Source organism: Camelus bactrianus, chromosome 18 (genome assembly GCF_048773025.1).
Source record: "Camelus bactrianus isolate YW-2024 breed Bactrian camel chromosome 18, ASM4877302v1, whole genome shotgun sequence".
Taxonomy (NCBI): Eukaryota; Metazoa; Chordata; class Mammalia; order Artiodactyla; family Camelidae; genus Camelus; species Camelus bactrianus.
This window is the reverse complement of record NC_133556.1, coordinates 31,313,350-31,334,786: the sequence shown is the minus strand read 5'-3', so window position 1 is coordinate 31,334,786 and position 21,437 is coordinate 31,313,350. Positions and strand designations below refer to the sequence as shown.

Here is a 21,437-nt window from a genome sequence, read left to right as displayed (position 1 = left end):
TCATTACCCGAGAAGCCCCACGGGGTGGCTTACACTCCAGTTACAGAGAGCAAGAGGATTATTAAAATGCAACCAAGTCTGATTCACCAAAGCAAAAAAAGAAGAAAAAATGCCATTTCAATTTAAATATTTTACTGAAGCATGAAATAGCCAGGATATTATTGCTATTTTAAGACAAATATCGTAATCTGACCATTAGCGTAGTATGTCGACTCTGCTGCGTGCAGGCACTGGGAGAGACGCTCCTCAAACACGAGGAGCCTTTCCTTGGTCACCGAAACGTCCCGCACCCCTAATTTTCTCAGGAGGCAGATTCGGAGAGAAAAAGAGAGGTTTTTGTTCTGGTTGTTGTTTGTTTAGACATCTCCCTTCTCTCATGCACGGCCCTGAGTGGTTTAATAAAGTAGTTTTGGGAAACTAATAAACGAACCAAGAGTGGCAGCCCGTCAGACTTTGCAAAATATCTTGGCTCCAAATCTAATGCAAACCACATTTCAACTGAAGAAAACAGTCCTTACGTGGCAGAGCACGAAACAGATATATTCTTCACTGTTAACTGTCTGACTTTCACCGAGGGGGAAAAGTGCCTGCCAAGGTGGATAGTAGACTTCAAAGTAAATATTTCTCTCTCTCTCTCTCTCTGTGTTTTCCCAGATCTAACAGTCAAACTTCCCCAGCATCCTCTCTCCTTTTGCTTCTGCAATTTATTTGTCCCCGGTCAATTTCTTGCTCCCCCAAACCTCTTCTGGCCTAAACACACCCCTATAATGAAGAAATGCATGGGAGTTGTCCAGCCCTCATAAACCAGCTGATGACATCTGTCCACACTGCCTAGAGCAGCAGCCTCCCCCACAGTGGCCCCCCACTCCATCCCAGCAACACGGACTCGCTGGTGGAAACTCTCCATTCTTGGCTGCCTGCAGTTTTCTGTCTTGCTGACAGTTTGGTTTACTTTAGTTCAGGAGCCTGGTCTGTTCTACTTCTCCGGCAAGAAATTGCACATATTCAGAGAAAGCCTCCCATGCTGGACTGAAAAGAACCAACCTGCATCATGCCCCCAGGGGCACTGAAACAAAGAAGGGAAATGCAAAATTACACCATTAACCTGCTGGTTGTAAGACCAGCTCAGTTCAACACATCAAGCAGAAAAGCTCACACACACACACACACTTGGCTGAACGCCCCCCCACCCCCACCCCATGATTCAAGGAGCAGAATCCGCATCACAGAGAGAGAACAGAGACTTAACGCAAGGGAAGGCTTCGGCTTAATTCAAATCACAATTTCGCGTGAAATAGAAAATGGGGGAAAAAAATACCTGCTGCACCATCCTGCTGCCTTTCTCCTCCATAAACTTAGCAGCTGTTCTAGTCTCACACCACAAAGCATCTGCCCAAAGCAAGCCTCGATTACGAGCGCGGGTGTGTGCGCTGTGCAACGTGTGGACGGCTGGGGTGTGGAAGCAGGGGGGGGGCTGAGGCCGCCTGGCTGACCTCCCCCTCAACATCTGACTGCTCCCCAAACCAACCCCAGATGGGACTCCTTCCTTGAGCTTGGCCCATCAATCACAGCTCGCCCCTCCTCTGGCTCCTGCTCTCAGTTTCAGAGTGCACACTGAGCAGATGATTATATAGAAGAGGAAGGAAACACACACACACACACACACACACACACACACACAGAGCGCTCGACTACATTAATAGCTGTTTAAAAAACATTAGAAATGCTATCCTCTGCACCGCCTGGAGCCGGAATTTTTCATTACTAAACTAAATATATGGTATGCAAAGTTATGAAATCCACTGGGAAGCTTGTGACACCCCTGTTTTGTTTTATATTTTCAGGAGGGGAGTGGGGGTGTCAGGGATAGCAGGGGAAGAGACAGGGGAGGGATGAAGAAAGAACTCAAAGAGATAAGAGAGATGGTGGTGGGTGCGTTAAAAAAAATACCGTGAGAACATCGGGGATGTAAAAATTTATAACAAAGCTGAGTGGTTGATTGTAAATCGATCTTAAAACACTATAACAAGCGATTGTTTAGAAGATGTGGTTGCCTGGCTCCTTGGTGGACGAGCTGTGTGATCTCGCGCAAGATGCTGCAATGCCCTGAGCTCCAGTTTTTGCTTCTGTTTAATGGGGAGTATGATGAGTGACTTCCCAGGGTAATTTTGTGAGGATCATGATAAAAATCAAATCACAGAAAAGCAAACACACACAGCACCGTGCCTCATAGTAGGCGCTATATGAGCAGATTCATGCATCACATTCAATAAAAAGGTGAGCGAAATCCAAACCCATTTTTGTTCCTGGGGACCGTACAGGCAAGAGAGGGAGTAGACTTTCAAGAAAGGAACGCACAGATGACCACAGAGCCCCAGTGGTGATGAAGGGCATGAAGGAAAAGCACAGTCCTGCTGCTTTCCCCTTGTCGTGAACTTTTGTCTCTTCCTAGCTCATGGTTTTTTTCCTTCTCTCCAAATGAGCAAAAATAAAACCTCGTACGAAACATGCCCGGTGGTTTCAATGCCAAATGCTGCATCAATGCCAACTGCGGCCTCTTTATTTAAAGCTACAAATACTTTGTTCTTCCTTTATTATTAAAACTACAACAACTGCAGTAAAATGTCAACACAATTTCAGCTTTTATTTAGTCATGTCTTTTCCTGCTCGCAGAGGGAGAGGTTTCAGGAGCCCCCCCCCCCCCCCAGTGGACAGCTGCTTATCGCCGAGACGCCTGCTTGGAAGGGACAGGTCTTGCGACACTGGAGGGAACGGATGGGGTTTCTGAAGTGATTAAACTTGTAATTAAATTGTATAACAGAGGAGGAGGTGAGGGCGGAGGAGGCTCCCCAGAAGAATTCCACTTTCCTGCTGGTCTGTCAGTGGTACTAGTTCAGGGAGCCCTTGGGTAAGTTTTTTTTTTTTTTTTTTTTTTTTTAATTCCCAGCTCCCCAGGGTTGGAAAGAAAATCTGGACAAACAGTATTTGTGCCATCTTTCCATTTCTATTTGCAGTCACTCCCCGGGGCTCTCTCTAATGCAGGGTTAAAACAAGCAGTCCTTTCAAGTTCTTTAAAGGGGTGTGTCCACTCCCCTCTCAGGACTGCATCGCCACAGAGGACCGGGGCCCCTTCCTCGCATGACTGCAGCCCCACAGGTAGACTCAGAAGCCCTTTTCATGGGCCATAAGCTCTTTGTCATTACCGATAACTGTAAAGTCCTATGTGGGTCCTTAAACCAAAGTATAGGGGTCTTGCTTTTGCCTAGAAAGCAACAGGGCTGAAAACAAGACAGACAAATTCCTTGGTGAAGGATGTTCTGAGAAGTTATAGAGAAAATGCAAAAAAAAAAAAAAAAGTCAAAACACCACATAAAGAAGAGTGTTTCAGATGGAAACAACCAGAGTGAAGTAATAGGGCACTGTACCTTCCCCAGTGGACCATCCGATCACTTGGGGTATTCCCTTAAAAGAGTCAGATGCTAAGACTGCAGCCCAGACCCACCGACTTAAAATCTCTGAGGGTAGGATCCAGGAACGGAATTCTGTGTTTTTCAAACTGTAGGTGTGATCCCTTGGGATGTAAAATCCATGTAGGGGGTTATCACGCCAGCATTCTTGAAATGAAATAAACTGTGCCACACTGGGAAAGTATAGAACAGAAGAGCAAGAATGGTGTTCCATGAAACCTTTATGTGGGTGAATTGGGCTGCAATGTAAAATCTTTTATGGGTTGCAGTAAAATAAATAAAATAAAAGACACTATGCTGGGTCATTTCTCTGTCTGTTACCATCCAACCTTTTATTGGTGCTGTGACTATGGAATCAGAGTTAAGTGTTGAAAAGTCAGGGGCATAATTGTGGAACTATTGGCAAGTCATTCAACCTCCATGTGTCCCGCTTCCTCATCTATTATTGTAAATAACAATTATTTTATCCTTTCCGGTGACGCTCTGGTGATGCGTTAGGGATAAAATCTACAGGAATGTGTTTTATAATCTAGAGAGTCCTGTGGGCATCTATGCCCTATTGTGGGGATGAAATCAGTCCCCCTTCTAGTTCGGAGAAGTGCTTCCTCTGGAGAACACGTGCAGAGGTGTGTTGGACCTTACTGTGTGCCAGGCACTTTAATCCTCACAACCACTCCCAAGAGATAGATATTATGGTCCCTTTTAAAAGATAAGAAAACTGAGGCTCCAAACAAGTGACAAAATATTTCCCACTCTGGGAGTTAGTGAATCAGGTAAGTGGCAGAACCAGAACTTAAACCTAATTTGGGCTTATTGAAGAATTCCTGCCACTGAATCCATACTAAGATGACGATGGAGATAATGATAATGATAGGAATGGAGATGACGATGATGGTGAAGAAGGTAGTGGGGATGACGATGATAAACATGGAGATGATGATGATGGTGAAGACGATGGTGGGATGATGATGATAAACATGGAGATGGTGATGGTAATGAAGACGATGGTGGGATGATGGTGATAAACATGGAGATGGTGATGGTAATGAAGATGATGTTGGGATGATGATGATGATGGAGATGATAATGGTAGTGAAGATGATGGTGATGATGATGAGAAAACATTTCTTCTTGAGCAATAACTATGTACCAGTCATTGTTCTAAGGACTGAGGACACAAAATTCAACAAAGCAGCTTTGCCTACATTATCCTTTTTAAGAAGAACCCAATGTGGTACATACTGTCATTCTCTTTTCAAGGGAGGTGAAGTTACTTCCTCTTACTCACAACTCGTAAGCACTAGTTACACAAATCCATTAGATTCTTAAGCTCCATATCCTTAAACAGTTGGAGATGGGTTCATATCTGGCCTCAATTAGGTAAACATACAAACCTTGGTTTCCTAACTATACTGGCTCACAGAAAAGCATCTCTTGAACAAAGAACTCTGAAACCCACTCTGAGGCCATAATTTCACACACAAAAAACAAACAAACAGCAAAGATAACAAGAGTCCACGTCACAGATTCAAGTGAAAGCAATTTGTTTCATTTCACTTTCCCGACCTCGACAAGGAAGCAGAGAGAGAGAGAGGCCAGAAGCCATCTTGCCACGGCTGACAAACACCAGCCCCAGAAATACAAACCAGCCGAGTGGGCGGCAGGTTTGCAACGACGAGGTGTCATGTTTGCAAAATGTTCCATTCTGACTTTCCATTTGGAGTCACAGAAGGCAATGAAGTGGTTGTTTTTCTCAACTCCTTAAAAGTTAGTGACAATCAAATATTTATGGCACTTTGTACAAGTCAGTCGTCCTGATATGGTTGCTTATGAGGTGATATTTCTAAAGGGAAAAGTGCTTTTCTCTTAAAAAAATTAGCAGTGTCTGGAGCAAGTAAAGTTCCCAACTAACAGCATCACGCCCTTAAGAAGAAGGGTTTTCTGTCCCCAGGGCCTCAGGGGGCCCTGATCTGCCCTTTAAAATCCTTGACAAAGTCTGACATGACATACATTTTGCTTTTGACATTATCCATATATTTTATATTACATATATTTTGCTGTCTGTCTCAAACTAAACTGTAAACTTCATGAAGACTGAAACCTCATCTTTTTTTCTCATCATTGTTGCCGCAAGCATTTCAAAGAGTGCCACACACCTACACAGAGTCAAAAGGTTTTGTTGCATGAAAAATGAATTCCTAAGCTAGTCTCTTTATTCCTACTGGGCTAAGACATGCTCTGACTCACCCAGCACCTCAGGGTGCTGAGAAACAAGGTCAAACCATCAAATGCTGCTTTGCACTGTTGAAAACAATTTCCCCATTGAAATATCTCAACATCGCGCTGAAGGATTTCTTGGTGGAAAGCCATGCAACATAGAGATTCCCCTCTCTGTACGTAAACTAGCTGTAAATGCCTTATCATTGTCCATTATTAATAAAAAGTAACAGCCAGAGTGGCTGTTATTCATTAAGTTCATTGTAAGCATTAGACAATTAGTCACTTTATCTATATTGTCTAACTTCATCTCTACAGGAGCTATATATTTACTAAACTTATTTTTATCACATTCATTTCACAGATAAAGAAGGAGAAAGTCTTGAAGCTAGTCAGTGGCAGATGCAAAATCCAGGTCAAGGAAGCTATGATTGACCTCCTTGTTGGCTATAATGAGGGGTGGTATCTGTAAGGGTTATGGTAAAATAATTCAGCCACAAAATATTTTCTGACATATCCTAGCCAAAGTTGGAGGTAACCAAAAAGGCACGAGATCTTGCTCTTGCCATCCCAAGATCGAGAATCCAACTGGGTTATTAGTGCTAGTGATGACGATGAGGATGGTGGTGATTATAACATTATTTATAACAACAGGAATATAATTAGAATGGCTCTCAACACAGGGTTTCCATTGCCCTAAGTGTTGTATGTGTGGAAGTCCCTCAGTGTGCCCCACAGTCTCACAATGGGGACACAATCATTATCTTCACTGTACAGATGGGCGGCTTTGAAAGACTAAGCAAATAATCTGAGGTCACCCTCGTAGTGTGTGATGAGACTCATATTTGGATCAATCCAATTCCGAGTCCAAAGCAAGAAGTTGAAAAAAAAAATCAGAGGAAGTGTCTGTGTCCCCTTCATCCAGTTCCCCGCAATGGGAAACTCTTGCATGACTATAGCATGCTGTCAAAAGTAGGAAATTGACTTTGTATGACCAGTCCTTTACATTGCTGCAAACACAGCGAAAGTTCAGCTGTCGTATTTTGCCATCCATAACATTGCATCATCGCCGTTGACATCTACCCCTGAGTGACGGCTGGAGCTGCCCACCACTGTCCCAAATATAGTGGTGCCGACAGAAGGGCAGAGGGACAAACTGACAATTGAACCAAGCAAGTGAATGTTAGCAAAACTATTTTCATAAGAGAAGGAACAGATGAATGCGTTTTTAATTATAGTTCAGTAAAGACCCTTCACCTACTGGTATGGAGGAAGCCTTCAATCCTGAGCAAACTTTCACTATCACAATTTATCTCCTCTCCCAGCTTCTTTTCTAAAGAAGGGGAAAAAGTTCTCACCACCACCACCATCAGGGTAACATCAGTGTCAAATTTACATCCAAGATGAATTTCAGGGACTTACGCCATTGCGAATATTACTACCTTTAGCCAGATCCACAAAAGGGAAAGAGTGGGTTGTGTTCCCTTCTATAGCTTGCTTACAGTTACCCTGCAGATGTGACCTGGGATAATATCACTGTGTTTCCTATTCCATCACAGGTATCCAGGTGATTCTCTGCCTGCTTCTGAAATAGGAACTTAATAGATTTGGTGTGAGGCAACTTTCTTTGTAAGGGAAGAAGTCACTATACATATGGCCAGCACCAAGTAGCCCAGAGAGGTACCAGCTCCACTGTGAATGTTGCTGAGTAAAGCATCCCACTAAGAATGTCACCAAGGGACGGCCACTAGATGTGGGAATTTTGGAGCATTAAGTGACACTGCTTGAAAGAGAACCATATACTCTCCCCAGGGGAACGGTGTTACAGATAATAAAATGTTCTAGCAAGGGGGAAAGTAAACATTCTAGATACAAATCAGGACAAGAAGTAAGATACCATTGTCTTGCCCATGAATGGATCCATCCTTACCACTCATATCACGTTATGAAAACTGAGTTCTCTACCCATCATGAAAGTGTACATCCCAGTGACACTAATAAACATGTCTTCTCCTTCTTCTTTGGTCCCTTCCCAAAGCTGGACCCTAAACTTAGCTGAAACAACTCCAAGACCTTGAGACATGACACTGTTAAGGTACAGAACCCACCTACCAGCACCCACATAGTTTATAATGAATTTCCAGAACCAAACCTTTGATTGCATTTTTAATTACCCAAGTTACCTATGTAACTATCATTGGCCTCTCATAAGATGGTAAACTCCTTAAGGGCAGGAACTTGCCATATTCATCTTTAGCATTTCCCTCTTTTTCTTCCGTATTCTGTAATCAGGTGTTTGACATGATAAATATCTGTTGGCTTGCATTCACCTCACTTGTAGGAAGATGTCTAATCTGGTTACGGCAACAGGCGAAGATGCTAAAATACGACCTTGTCTTTCATTGTGCATTGCGTAAGTTTTAGCCTCTAACAGTTTGCCAACTGGGAAAAAAAAAAAGGCTGTCACAAAATGAATTATACTTGGACTTGCAAGAAATGAAATTAGGAGAGACTGCCAGAAAGCAAGGGCAATGAACTATTCAAATAGGCGAGAACTTGATATTCACGGCATTGTTTCAGCAGCGAAACACCTTCTGGATGACAGGTCCTGTGCTAGGTTCAGGGGCTCCAGTGGTGATGAGGATTTAGGAAGCCCAGGTAGGTGGGCAGGAATCACAGAACAGACCAGGAATAGATAGTCCCATGGGGCATGTGCCACGCGAGGAGAAATATAAAGAGCCCAAAGTGCTCGCCTCTCCCCTGTGATTCATCAAGGAGGGCTTTCCAGAAGAACTGGCGTCTAAACTGAGAGTTGAAGGGTGAGTTGAAAATAGCCAGATGGTATGAAACATGTTGACAAGATAACATGCGGGAAGCCAGTTCCATGCTGCAGTCGGAGCAAATATCTCCTACCCAGGGTGGCAGAATCAATGAAAAAGAAGGAAAAGACGGTGGCAAGGCTATCTGCAGAGAGCTGAGATAGAGACCTGGAGGCTACCGGACTGTGAGGCCCTTGAGGGCAGAGGCCCAGGTCTGTGTTATCAGGCAACAGGTTCCGAGGAGTATTTGAATGGCACGCATAGAGTAGATGCTCAGAAGTGTTTTGGTTCAAAGAGTAAATGCAATGATGGTATATGCTGGGATGAAGCGAGCCAAGGTGTAAAAAGAGGAGAGAGAAGAGAGAGGAATCTGATCATTTAAACTATGCCCTTTGACATTACTTGCTCCCTTGAAGCAACTCAAATGCTTGAAATAGAAGAAACAAACAGATGAGTCAGGTGGTCACTTGAAGTAAATAAATAAGACAGAGGCTCATCGTCCTCTTCATCAGCATCATCACAGTGGCTTAGCCAGAGATAGGATGCATAAGCTTCTGAGAGCAGTCAGACATTGTCTATTTGAGCCTCAATACAATATTGGAAGGTCAGTGGGGTGGGTACCATTCATACCCATTTAACAGAAGAGAAAGCTGAGGCTCAGGTAACTTAGCAACATGCCCACGTTCAGACAACTAATCCATGTTCTAGCTGGGATTTGAACTCTGGATATGTTTCCATTGCACCAAACTGCTTCCTAAGGTTTCCACTCATATGACCCAGCAAGTCTAGCTTTCTCAAGAGGCTTGATTGCATGATGCATTTCTGGATTTCCTCCATCCTCATTTCATAAACTTTTATACAGAGAATGAGAGAAGTAAACACGGAAAGTATGACAAGTGAAATACTCATCAGAACAAAGAGAAGATAAAACTTTATTGGCCTTACAAATTCAGTACAACCCAGCTTAGCATAAGCATGCCTGTGTTGAAGTTATTACTATTTTTTTTTAAAGATAAGTCCAGAGGGATTGAAATTAAAGATTCCATCTTTCTAAGTGAAGAACCAAGTTCCATTACTGGCCCTGTCCCAACTCAAGTCTCTAAGCCCAGGGCTCTCACCACCTGAGAATGGAGAATCCTGAATTCTTCACATATGTTTGAGCAGGGCATCAGTATTATTTTTCTGTAGCTAAAGATATGACATATGTTAAGGATATCTACCTGCATGAATGCTGAATGGAGAGGGTCACACAGTTTGGAGGAGATCAGGGCTAGACTGACTTAAAGAAGAGGTTTTGCAAAATGTCATGGTAAATCCAAGGAGAAGGGTAGGGTTTCAGAAATAAGGAAGCAGTTTGCCTTATTTGTATTTATGAGAGAATTTGCCTAATGGCAAGAAATTTTATTTCGGTACCAACAGTGAGTGTAGAAGTCTGGCCAAATAAATCGTGTGATCACTCTGTGTCCAACTGAAAACACTGAAGTTCATTTATCCAAACAACTGTGAGGCAGCTTTAGCTAGGAATACTGAGGCTGATGGAAGTTAAGTAAGTTTAATTCAAAAGACCTTCAAGGAACAGCTTTAAAATAGTTTCAAATGTGATTGCGAAGTCCATGCTTTTGCAGAATGGAACTGCCCATAGGCAGCATTCATCCTCTTCACGAACTAGTTTTCTTTGTTTGATTTTTAACACGCCTACCTTCTTCAGACAGGGTGGAATATTCTTGGAACCTACGCGAAGCAGACACAAGGTTGTCCTCACATTCACTATTATTGACTCAAGTATCTGACTTAAGTTTATTAAAGACCTTCTGTCCCCCAGTATCTCAGAATGCAACCTTACTTGGGAATGGAGTCATGGCAAATGTAATTAGTTAAAAGAAGGTCATACTGGAGTAGGGTTGGCCCCAAATCTGATATGACTGTTCTTATAAAAAGGGGAACTTTGGACTCAGACATGCACACAAGGAGAACACTATGTGAAGATGGGGGCAGAGATTGAGGTGATATTTCTATGGCTAAAAAAGCACCAAAGGCTGACAGCAAACCAGCAGAAGCCAGGAGAGAGGTATGGACCAGATTCGTCCTCATAGCCTTCAGACTGAACCAACCCCTGCTGACACCTTGATCTTGGACTTCTGGTCTCCAGAACTCTGCGGCAACACATTTCTGCAGTTTTAGCCTGCCAGTTTGTGGTACTTTGTTATGCTAGTCCCAGGAAACCAACCCACCTACCATGTGCTAGTCACTGGAGATACAGTGTTAAGTGAAGTCACTCCCTGCTTCCTGGAGCTTAAGGTCCAGTAACAGAAATACAACCACCAAGTAAAACCAGTTAAAAAATGACACAATATCTTGTCCTCTCATTCCATGCTTCACACGTAAGAGAAGGAAGTTGGGACATACAATGAATTTCACGCAATCTCACTTGATCTCTGTGAAGCAGATCCTGTAATCTGAGTTGGAGAAGTTTAAGGACTTGAAAGATCTGCCCAGACATTGTCATTGTGCCCTGGGCTGTCCTCACGTGGTGGTCATTAGGCACGTGTGGTCATTGAGCAGGCTGAAATGTGGTTAGTCCGAAATGAAGATGGCTGTAAGTGCAAAATGCAGGCTGGGTTTCAGAGACACAGTACAAGGAAGAGAATGTAAAATATCTGTTTCATAGTTTTATTTTGATTTATAGGTTGAAATGATAGTTTGGGCATATTGGATGAAATAAAACATTTTCAATTATATGTTGAGACATATTGGATTGAATAAAAATAAAGTACATAGGGGGCTCAAATTTGTGGCTCTCATTATATTTCTGCTGGACTGGGCGGGTGATACCCATTGATTCAAGGGTTATAGAGCAGGGCTGGATCCATGTTTTCCTTGGACTAACTGATGGGCAGAGTTGGGACTGAACTTGGACCACTGAAATCTGAAGCCCCTACTGCTTCGAAATACCGAGCCACGATCGTGGTGCCAAAGGTAAACGGCTTCAGAAACGGCCTCATTGAAATGAAACCAGAAGAGGGAAGCTAGATTCCCACACTACCCCCTCTCCCAGTCTTTGTGCTGTTAACATTCTTCACTTTCCCTGACCCTTTCTGCACGATTTCAGCATCAACCCCAAGACAGCCTTCGCAGAAGGCCGCTTCTGAACAGAACATAACTTTCACTTTACCGAATCTGACAAAGCTCCCAAGGCTCTTGAGAATCCGTCGAAAGTACCTATTTGGGGACAGGAGAGGTGAAAGGCTTTTAAAAGCTTGTTTTAACTCTGTGTGAAATCAACTGACTAATATTTATACTGGGCAGCTCTCTGCAAAGATGAAATAAACTCTACAAATAGCCTACAGAGCTCAGACATCTGCTGTGTGTGAGGTCAGGGAAGAGCCTTGAACACACTCCAGTATTGCAGGATGCTTAAGGCATCAGCAGGCATTCTGAGTTAGATCTTGTTCTGCAAGGTTATCCATTGGATTTGATCAGAAAGGGACTAGCTCTTTTTTTTTATATGTCGCAGACACTTGGTAGGATGTCTTGCTTTCACTCATTCATTCATTCATTCATTCAATCACTCAAGATGTATTTCTTGACTATGTTTTATGCACAGAGAGATACACTAAGGGCACTTTCGTCTACTGTGCCTGACCCCTGGTAGGCTGAGAATCAGTATTTCCTTTTGCATTAATATAAAATACATTCAGCCATGAGGAAGCAGTCTCTGCTCAAATGGAGATTTAAAATAGGGATGAAGATAGATACAGGAAAAATCAATGACCAAAGCAAGTTTCGTGGATTTTATAAATCTAAATGCAAATTATTATGGGAGCCAGAGAGGAAGCATCTGGATTCAGAGATGGAGGTGTAGTGAATGCTTCCTGAAGGATGTGATGGTTGAGATGAGCAGAAAGGAGAAGTTGGGGTGAGTTAGGTAGACATCCAAGGCAGAGAAAAAGCCTGGAGAGCAGCTTCAGGGAATAAAGAACACAGAGAACAGATCATATGGCTGAAGTATGTGTGTGGTGGGGATTTGGCAGGAAATGGAGCTAGAAATAAGGTTGAAGGCCTAGGGCAAAGCTCAGAGCATGCCATGCAAAGCAGTTAGGATTTGATCCTTTAGTGACGGGAGGCCACTGAAGAGTTCAGGCATGGGAAGGGCATAGTCAGATCTGTGTTACAGAGGAGCATTCTGGTCACTAAATGACTAAAGCACAGGAGAGGGAAAATGGTGGAAACAGAGAGGGAAGAGCAAAGATGACGGTCATCACCCACAAGAGAAATGGCAAAGCAGGGGCATAGATGGAGAAAGGCAGACGAAGTCAGGGGCCCACTCTTAAGGCTATTTCTTTGCATCAATACGGATACCAATGGCTCTAATCTGAAGTTTTGCATCTTTCCTGTGTCCAGTGCAAAATAACTGATTTTTACATTTTTATTTGAATGAGATTTTAATGACCATCCTCCTTACTGCCCCAAAGATATTTGGAGGAATTACATGAAATAAGGAAAATTTTGTGTTCTGTAGTCTTTTTCATGAGAACACTGAACTCGTCAAATTAAAAACAAGAAAACCTCTGTTAAGGATTACACTGTTGGAGTATAAATACATTCAAGCAAACCAAGGTCTGCTATGAGCTTTAAATGTGACAAGTTCTCGCATGCTATGGGTGGTAGAGAAACAGTGTTGATGATGATACTGATAATGACCATTTATACAGCCCTTACATACCCTGCTATCTCATAAAATCCTCATAAGGACTCTGAGTTACATATTATTATTCCCATTTAGTAGATGAGAAAGCTGAGGCTCAAGCCAAGGAATGCCTTGTTCACAGGCACACTGCTAACAAGAGCTGGAGCCAGAAGGTGAATCCGATCTGGTGTCTTCCCACGACCCCGTGGTCTATTTCTCTGGGATGTCTCCCTCATTGGTCTCCCCTCTTTATAAGGAGCCCTTATGAGTAATCTAGAGAAGTCACAAATAAATTTAAATGAGCAGTTTCAATGAGCTTCTGCTAGTTTTCTAAGAAATTTTCTAAGCTCTTCTGAGGGACAGGGAAAACAAGTAAAAGAGGATAGCATGGTTCCTGACAGGAAGCAGCTTAAAGTCTGGAAAAGGGGAACCATTTGCTGAGCTCTAAAATGCAAGCCATCTCTGTAGCCAGAAGGCCTGCTGTCTAAATTCTGGTTCTCTCTCTTACTAGGTGCATGATCTTGAGTAAGAAAACATAAACGCTCTGTGATCTGTTTCTCTCTTTTATAATAGGGATACAGATAGCATAATCTTATGGAGTTATTTATCGAATAAATTAGGCAATGCATATAAATTTCCTATCACCATATTTAAAATAAGTGTTCAATGTGTATTTGTTATACTAGTTATGGTATTGTTGTTGTTGTTATTAAATAAAGAAAGATAACTTGGATGACAGTGTAGAGTGGGTGAAGGAAAATTTTCAGGAAAAAAAAAAAAATCCATCAGAACCCAGCCTGGGAGGAAAGGAGCAGAGAATAAGCTTGACTCATCACACCCACAGCCGCACAGCAGGCTTGGAAAATAACACACTAGCCCCCGGTGGCAGGAAGGGCAGAAAAGACATCTCCCTGATCAGTGCCTTCTAAATCTTGGACTGAACTTTGGTTCTTATTCATCTAAGAGCTTTTAGTACGACCTGTGTTTTCAGCTCTGTCAATCCCATATGGACGTGGTGCTCAAAACCAGGATGAGAACTGACAACCACCCCAGACCAAAAGATAGAAAGCAAGGTTATACAGACCAGCGCTTCTCGCGTTCAGTTATGACAGCCCCCTCGACTCCTTGCTGACATTGCTAACTCATGGCGTACTGCCTAAGCCCCCATCACCCACCCTCAGAGCACAAATCATTCGCGAGTCAATACGAGTATTTCCAATGAAACAGGTGTCATTGCTGATGAGCTTGGTTCTTCAAACACCCAAAGGGTTGCGTGGGCTCTCTCATTGAGGAGACTGCAAAACTATAAGAATCCAAACTAAATGCAAGGATCTAGCGAGATGATGAATACGATGATGATCATTGTATCTGCTTACTACTGCTGCTGTCACAACTTACCACTAACTTGATGACTTAACACAATTGTATTCTCCTACAGTTCTGGAGGTCAGAAGTCTGTTTCACTGACATAAACTTAAAGTGTCAGCAGGGCTGGTTCCTTCTGGAGGCTCTGGGGGAAAATCTGTTCCCTCGTCCTTTCCAGGTTCCAGTGGCCACCTGAATTCATTGCCTTGTGGTTCCTTTCTTCACCTTCAAAATGCATCATTCTAACTTCTGCTTCTGCCATCACACTGCCTTTTCCTCTAATGCTGACTCTGACACTTCTGCCTCCTTCTTATGATAAGGACCCTTGTGATTACATTGGACCCATTGGGATAATGCTGGATCATCCCTCCAGGTCAATGTCCGCCACCTAATCACATCTGTAAAGTCCCCTTTGCCATACAAAGTAGCACCGCACTCACACGTTCCAAGGATTAGGATGTAGATATATCTGGGAGACATCACTGAGCCCACCACAGTGAGGACATTCTAGGCAAGCACTGGCCAGTAAGACTTTCTAAGATGATGGAAATATTCCACACTGGCGCTGTCAAGTGCAGTAACCACCAGCCGCATGTGGCTTCTTGAGCACCTGAAAGGTGGAGAGTGTGGTTGAAAAACTGAATTTTAATTTCATTTAGTTTTAGTCAATTTAAATGTCCCACACGTAGCTAGTGACCATCGTACGGGACAGGGCGGCTCTGGAACGGGTGTTAGTCAGCTCCCATTCTATCATCAGTGCTATCTATCATCCTAGGAAAATAAGATTAAATAATGACTACAGAAAAATTCATGATCTCTTACACAGTCATTTAACTACAGTCACAACATTATATTTACTAAGGCAGGGAAGTTGACCTAAGAATTTTTTCCCCCATTTATCAGCACCAAGGACAGAAATACAAAGACTTCTCTGCTTTGACTCTTCTATTAGTCTACATTCCTCTTGAATTTTTTACAGATCACTTTTAAAGTATTCTGATTGGTGAATGAATCCCAAAGAACTGAATTTTATGCCTGTTTAGATTATGCTGGGAACCACTGCCAAATGCAGAATGCGGACAAAATCATGCTAGGTAGTCAGTTTATTGTGGAGCCTTTATCCACCGATTTTCAGGAAGTTTAATGCTGAAAATTGAACCTGCTCCATGACACACAAGCATGAAACACAGGGCTCCAATGCTAGGAAACTAAAATAAGCACACCAAGCAGAGGAATTAGTAGGATAGACTATATCCCACAATATCCAGAATGATAAAGAAGAGACACACAAGAATGATGGAATGAAACTTAACTAGTTACAGAAGATTGGACAGCAATCTAATGACCTCGTATTACTGAAAATCAAATTCTCCTTGAAATTTTTGTTCAGTAAGAAATAATAAGATCCAATTTCTTATAAAAATTTGAATGGGAATAAACACTGTGGCTCTAAGACTGTTGTCTGTTAGGCTGTGTCAGTTTGGGAGGAAAAAAATGCCCAAGGGCTTAGTAGACCACAGGCTCAAACATAGCAATAATGAAGTTACTTGCTAAGAATAAAGAGTCCAACACATTTTTATACTACGTAAAGCAAACAAACAAAACTTAGCAAAAGGGAATACCACTTAAAAGGTTACCTTGACCTCAGCCCGAAGATCAAGAAGGAAGACTAAAGTGCTCTCTCAAGGGAGTTCTGGAAATCAGAGAGACCGCCCCACCAGTCTGCCGGTTGTTCAGTGTGTCTGGTCCAGCCTCCAAGGGCTGCATCTGCTCCTGATGGAGGCACATCCCGTGGAGCGGACTGAACCTTAAGGTGGAATCCAAGGAGCATCCTTTACTAGGATATCAAGTCAGATCAAGGCCGCGAACAGGACGACAAGTCGTAACAGAAGAGAAGGATTTAGAGTCAACTAAACGGTCACAGGGAATGGTGATGTAGACGAGACTAAAAAAAGAGGGATGCGGTATCACCAGGGAAGTGAAGATGGGGTGGTAGATGATTTAGGAACTGATTTCAGAGAAATATCTCATGACTTGACTATCTTGTTATAGTTAGAAGGCTGACCACTTTATTTCACAGCCAGCTGGGGAGCAGAGGAGATAGGAAGTGTGGGTCCCTTCTTGGTCCCCTCAGAATCCCCAGTTGATGGATCTCTGGACCAGTGGTAGGAAAGTAACTCACCTCATCTTACTGAATCCTGAAACCCTCGAATACATTTTATTTTCACTGTCTACTAAAGCAGTTCAGCGGTATATTTTTAGACTTTTCAAGATGTGTGATGATGGTGATGAGAACTGCAGCATTCTTTTTCAGGCCACCGCAAGCGAAAAAGGGGACTGAAATGAATGGTCTAAGTTCCCATGGGCTCTTAGGATAGCAAAGATACCTTGGCGTCAGAGCAAAACAACCCAAGCGTAAAAGGAAGAGCTGCTTCTGAATAAAGGTGGGGTTTTATTTTATTTACCATGGTTTCCTTTCTTTGAGACACAGGAGAGCTCATTTTACCAAGGCAAGAAGATCCTAAATAATTCCACTTTCAAGGCTGTCCAAACTCTACCTTCAACCAGATTTGGATGTGGACTTGTGATCTTGTACAAACCATGGTTTCAAACTGCTTTTTAGCTCACGGTTCCTTCCACAAAGTAGAATTTGCTAACCTAAGTTAATTTGGGAGTTGAAAAAGTCATAGTTTATTTTAGTTCTTCCCCATCGATAGATAAAAATGGGGAGTGTAGGTACATTATCCGTTCCTTCCCTGTTGGACTCAACCCCTCCAATTAAGAAAGCAGCCTGTCTAGCTAAAAGAATTTGAATTGCACAGAGTGAAGCCAGAGTCAGAGACCAATCCACTCTGGGGAGTGGCTACGAGCTCTAATAGACACTCTACAAACCTAATCTCACCAGGGAGAGAGCTCAGCGGAGTCCTGCAGCCTCCCCAGCCCATCGGAGCTAGCGGCTCCAAGATCAGAAACTGCACGGCTATTATTATGAACGTCTGAGCTCTTGGAGAGACAAAGTGTCATTCTTTTCTCAGTAATGAGAAAAGCATCTGCCTTGAAGAAGGAGAAAAAGTCAAATCAGACGTTTCTGCCAATTTATTCTGGCTCAGATGACTGACAGAAGTTCTGCAGCCTCCTGTCTTCGGAAGCTAGCTCCTTGGCCACATGGCAGGGATGTTCAGTAAACACACTCGGGACACAGATTTAAAAGGGGAGAGAAAACAGAAACACAGAAAGCTGCGAGCCCACCTTCTGGTCTATTCAAGGGAGCATTTTGGAGACAGATGCATCTAGAATAAGATCCCAAGAATTTCACTCTTTAAGCTCTTGACCTTGGGCAGTTCGTGTCTTCCTTCCAAATCACTGTCATATATGGATCATTAAAAGATGGAAATAAAGTCTTATTTGGGTGTGATAAAGTGTGGATGAAAGAAATACACATTATTCTCTCTCTAAACCTCAGTTTTTTCATCTCCCAAATGGGAACAAGAAAGCAGCTACTACAAAGGATTATTTTAAGGATCAAATGGGATTAGGTACAAAAAGTGCTGGAAACCATTAAGAGATTAATCAATGTTAGCTATTATAAGAACAAATATTAAATAATTGTCCAAAGCTACCTGGGGCGGCTCTTGGCATTTTGTAGATGCGTAGCCAAAGGTAACGTCTAAATTACTCCAACATTAATACTACTGAATGAAAAAAAAAAAGATTTCAGCTAGAGGCTCCCTAATATTACCTCATAGGGCAGCCTTGGGAGAGAGAAAAGGACAGACAGAGGCAGATCAGCAGAGAGATCTGGACAGACTGATAAAAAAAGCAGACCCAGAAAAAGAGAGACACAAATATGGAGAGAGAGAGAGACACTGAGATTCACAGCAGGGTTTTAGACAGACATACGGACACAGATTTAGATACAGCTATAAAAATATAGATATACACATACATACGCATATATATCTGAATGTAACTGTCTGCTTGTCTGTCTGTCTGTCTGTCTATCTATCTATCTACTTATCTAATCACTCTATCAATCTATAGGAGAAAAAGGAAAAGGCGAAAAGAGAAAAAGCAGGCAGAGGGACTGCGCAGCCAGCTCTCTGGCCGGCTCGGAACTACATCAGGCTAAGTGCCTGTGCTGAGAGCCGGAGCCCCTTCTGCCTGCGGGCACGCGCGCTGCAGATGAAGATGTAAGGGGGACCAGCTCATCAATCACAATCGCGCGGGGACGCAGGAGCGAGGCAGGAGGATTAGCACGGCAGCCTGCTCGGGTCTCTTCCCTCTCCCAGCTTCGCTTTAATTAAACATCACCTCCCGTGCTCACTTCCGGCCGAGGTGCCCCCTCCCTTCCCAAGGCCGGCCCCCTGTAATCTAGGCTCCAGAGTTAATTAGAAAAGAGGTTCTGAAAAAAAAAAATCCATTCCAAAGGGTGGGAATCCCCGAACAGAAATTATCGGATGCTGGTAATAAAGATTTGCTTTTCCTTGGAATTGAGATTGACTGTTAAATGGCCTTCATTAAGCTGCAGCTCCTTTCTACCCAGGACGTCTCCAATAAAGCTATTTGAGATCTTACTGAAGAGGCTATTGGCTTCTCTGAGTGGGGAACGAAGGGGGCACTTTTAAAGGCTGGGGCCAGATCTCTCAGGAGAATGTTTGTATTTGCCTGGAGAGGGCTGAGGGCACGTGAGGGCAAGAAAGGGTCTGTGTGCATGGTGTTCGGTCTGGGTGTGCGTTTTCACATGATGTGAAGAGGACTGGGAGTGGATTTCCCTGTACTGTTTGTCTTTGTGCAGGGGAAGGGGGAGGGAGCCAGAGAGGGCAGGTGAGACTCCTACAGCCCTGAGGGAAACACTCACTTCCGGGAATGTTCATCCATTCATTCATTTGTTCAACCAGTATTGATTGATCTCTCATCTCACTCCAGGCCAAGGGCTCTGTGCCGGGCATAGAACAAGATAAATTCCTCAACTGCCTGCCAAGTGCCTGTGAGTAAAGGAGGCAGGAAACTGACCCATTAACACACCCATAGGTAATACGATGACCAAGAAGCAGGATGAGGACAAGGCATGGAGCGAGAGAGACGGGAGAGTCAGGGCAGGCGTAAGCGATGTGCAGATCTGGGGGAAATCAGGCACAGGGAACTGCAGGTTCAGGGCCTTGAAATGGGACGTGTGTTTGGAAGGACTTAGGAGCAGCAGCAAGGAGGCAGAGAGAGGCTGAAGGGGCAGCCAAGGGCCTTGACGCTGGAACTCTCACTCTTGCCCGGTCTGTCTCATAGGTCTGCGCAGTCCCCTAGGCCTCAACTTAATGGTTTACTTCTTAGCCTCTGCTCCATAATGGCAGGGACAACCACCCAGAACAAGACGGATGCCTTCTACGCTAATATCAGACCCAGTTTCCACACAATGAGCTCATCTCATGTGAACTGGTCACCATGTGTGGCGGGCAGGTCAACTCTTTTTCCCGCAAATCTTCAAACAACTCTCCAGGAGAGATGCTGTTATTATGTTTAATTTACAGAGATGGATGTGAAAATCGGGCAACTTAAGTGGCTGGCCTAAGGTAACTGGACGAATACAATTTCCCTGCACACACCCAAAACAGAAATACACATGAAGATGCACAGACAGTACAAGGAAGGGGCGGACATGCCAAGTTTACTACAGAGCAGAAGTTGGCCAACTTTTTCTGGGAAGGACCAGAGAGGAAACACTTTTGGCTTTGCTGGGCTCATATCATCCCTGTTGCAACCACTCAGGTCGACGGTTGTAGCCAGAAAACACAACATAAGTGCAAGCAGATGGGTATGGCCATGTACCAATAAAACTTTATTTGTAAAAGTAGGTGACGGGTCAGATTTGGTCCACAGGCTATAGTCTGTTGACATTTGCTATTGCTAAGTTAAGAATCAAACTGATTTGGGGAACCACACAGGATAGTCAAGGGATTTAATATTCATATAATAAAGAAGCAGATATTATTAGTCACATGCAAATGTAGAGCAGTCCTCAATCTATTTAAAACCTCTCCTTATAACCCCTTGCCTGGGGGAGTGGGGACAGCCCATTGGGGCGTTGAGAGTTGCTTCACCCCAAGACAAAGGCTGTATCCTCAGTTCATTCACCTCATCCCTTGTCATGGTTTAAAACCAAAAAAAGCACACGTGGGAGGTCGAAGCATCCAGTTGGATTCGAGGAAAAGCTATTAAGTGTGTTAATCCATTTGTGACTCAACAAGAAGAAAATGAAAGTACAAGGCAAAGAGCAGAAGACAGGACGATGTCTTCCAGAAATGTGCAAGCAACAGTGCGTAGCAAGGCAAGCTATTGAAACTATTGAAGAGTCAGCCCTTGGTCTGCCTTGAAAAATGGTGAGGGGGAGACAACACAAGGGTGAGCATTTGTGTGTGCACGCATATACAGAATTAGTCACTGCAGCTGTTAAACAGATCACAGGGAACTTCACGTATAACAATGAACAGACATGTCCTTTGTTCCTTAACCAACCTGGGAACAGGAGGTGGGAACACTTTCCTACATGAGCGAATGTGACTTATCTTTATATATCTAACGTGAATCCTCTGATATTAAAAAAAAAAAAAAGATGATTTAATGTTAGGGAACTTAAACCTGCATACTAATTTTGATATGCAAGACATAAAAATGTACCTTGATTGTGGAAATCCAGACAGTATCTCACTCCCCAACTGTTTTGAGCAAGTCAAAACATATCAGTTGGGACAAATGTCTTCTTTGTTGTCCTGATACTAACATCATCCTTACTCAATGAGAATCCAAAGGTGAGCATTAAACCAGAGAAAGAAAAGGCCAGAGGGTCTTATGCTGGACCTATATTAGGGACATCTGGTTGCAGTTAAAAAC

The 21,437-nt window shown here is 43.2% G+C and overlaps 1 protein-coding gene across 16 annotated transcripts in view; it reads right to left on the bottom strand.

Moving 5' to 3' along the window:
* RBFOX1 (RNA binding fox-1 homolog 1) overlaps nt 1–21,437 on the bottom strand; it is a 1,986,757-nt gene that overhangs the window by 182,145 nt on the left and 1,783,175 nt on the right. Inside the window, exon 1 of one of the 16 annotated variants that reach the window (XM_074346740.1) lies at nt 1,319–1,553. The exons of 14 other annotated variants lie outside the window; for them this stretch is intronic. In XM_074346740.1, the coding sequence (XP_074202841.1) occupies nt 1,319–1,507 (189 nt within the window). In that variant the 5' untranslated portion in view covers nt 1,508–1,553. Of the gene's footprint in view, nt 1–1,318; nt 1,554–21,437 lie in introns of those variants that run through there. One more of the 16 variants, XM_074346742.1, reaches the window with a different exon arrangement.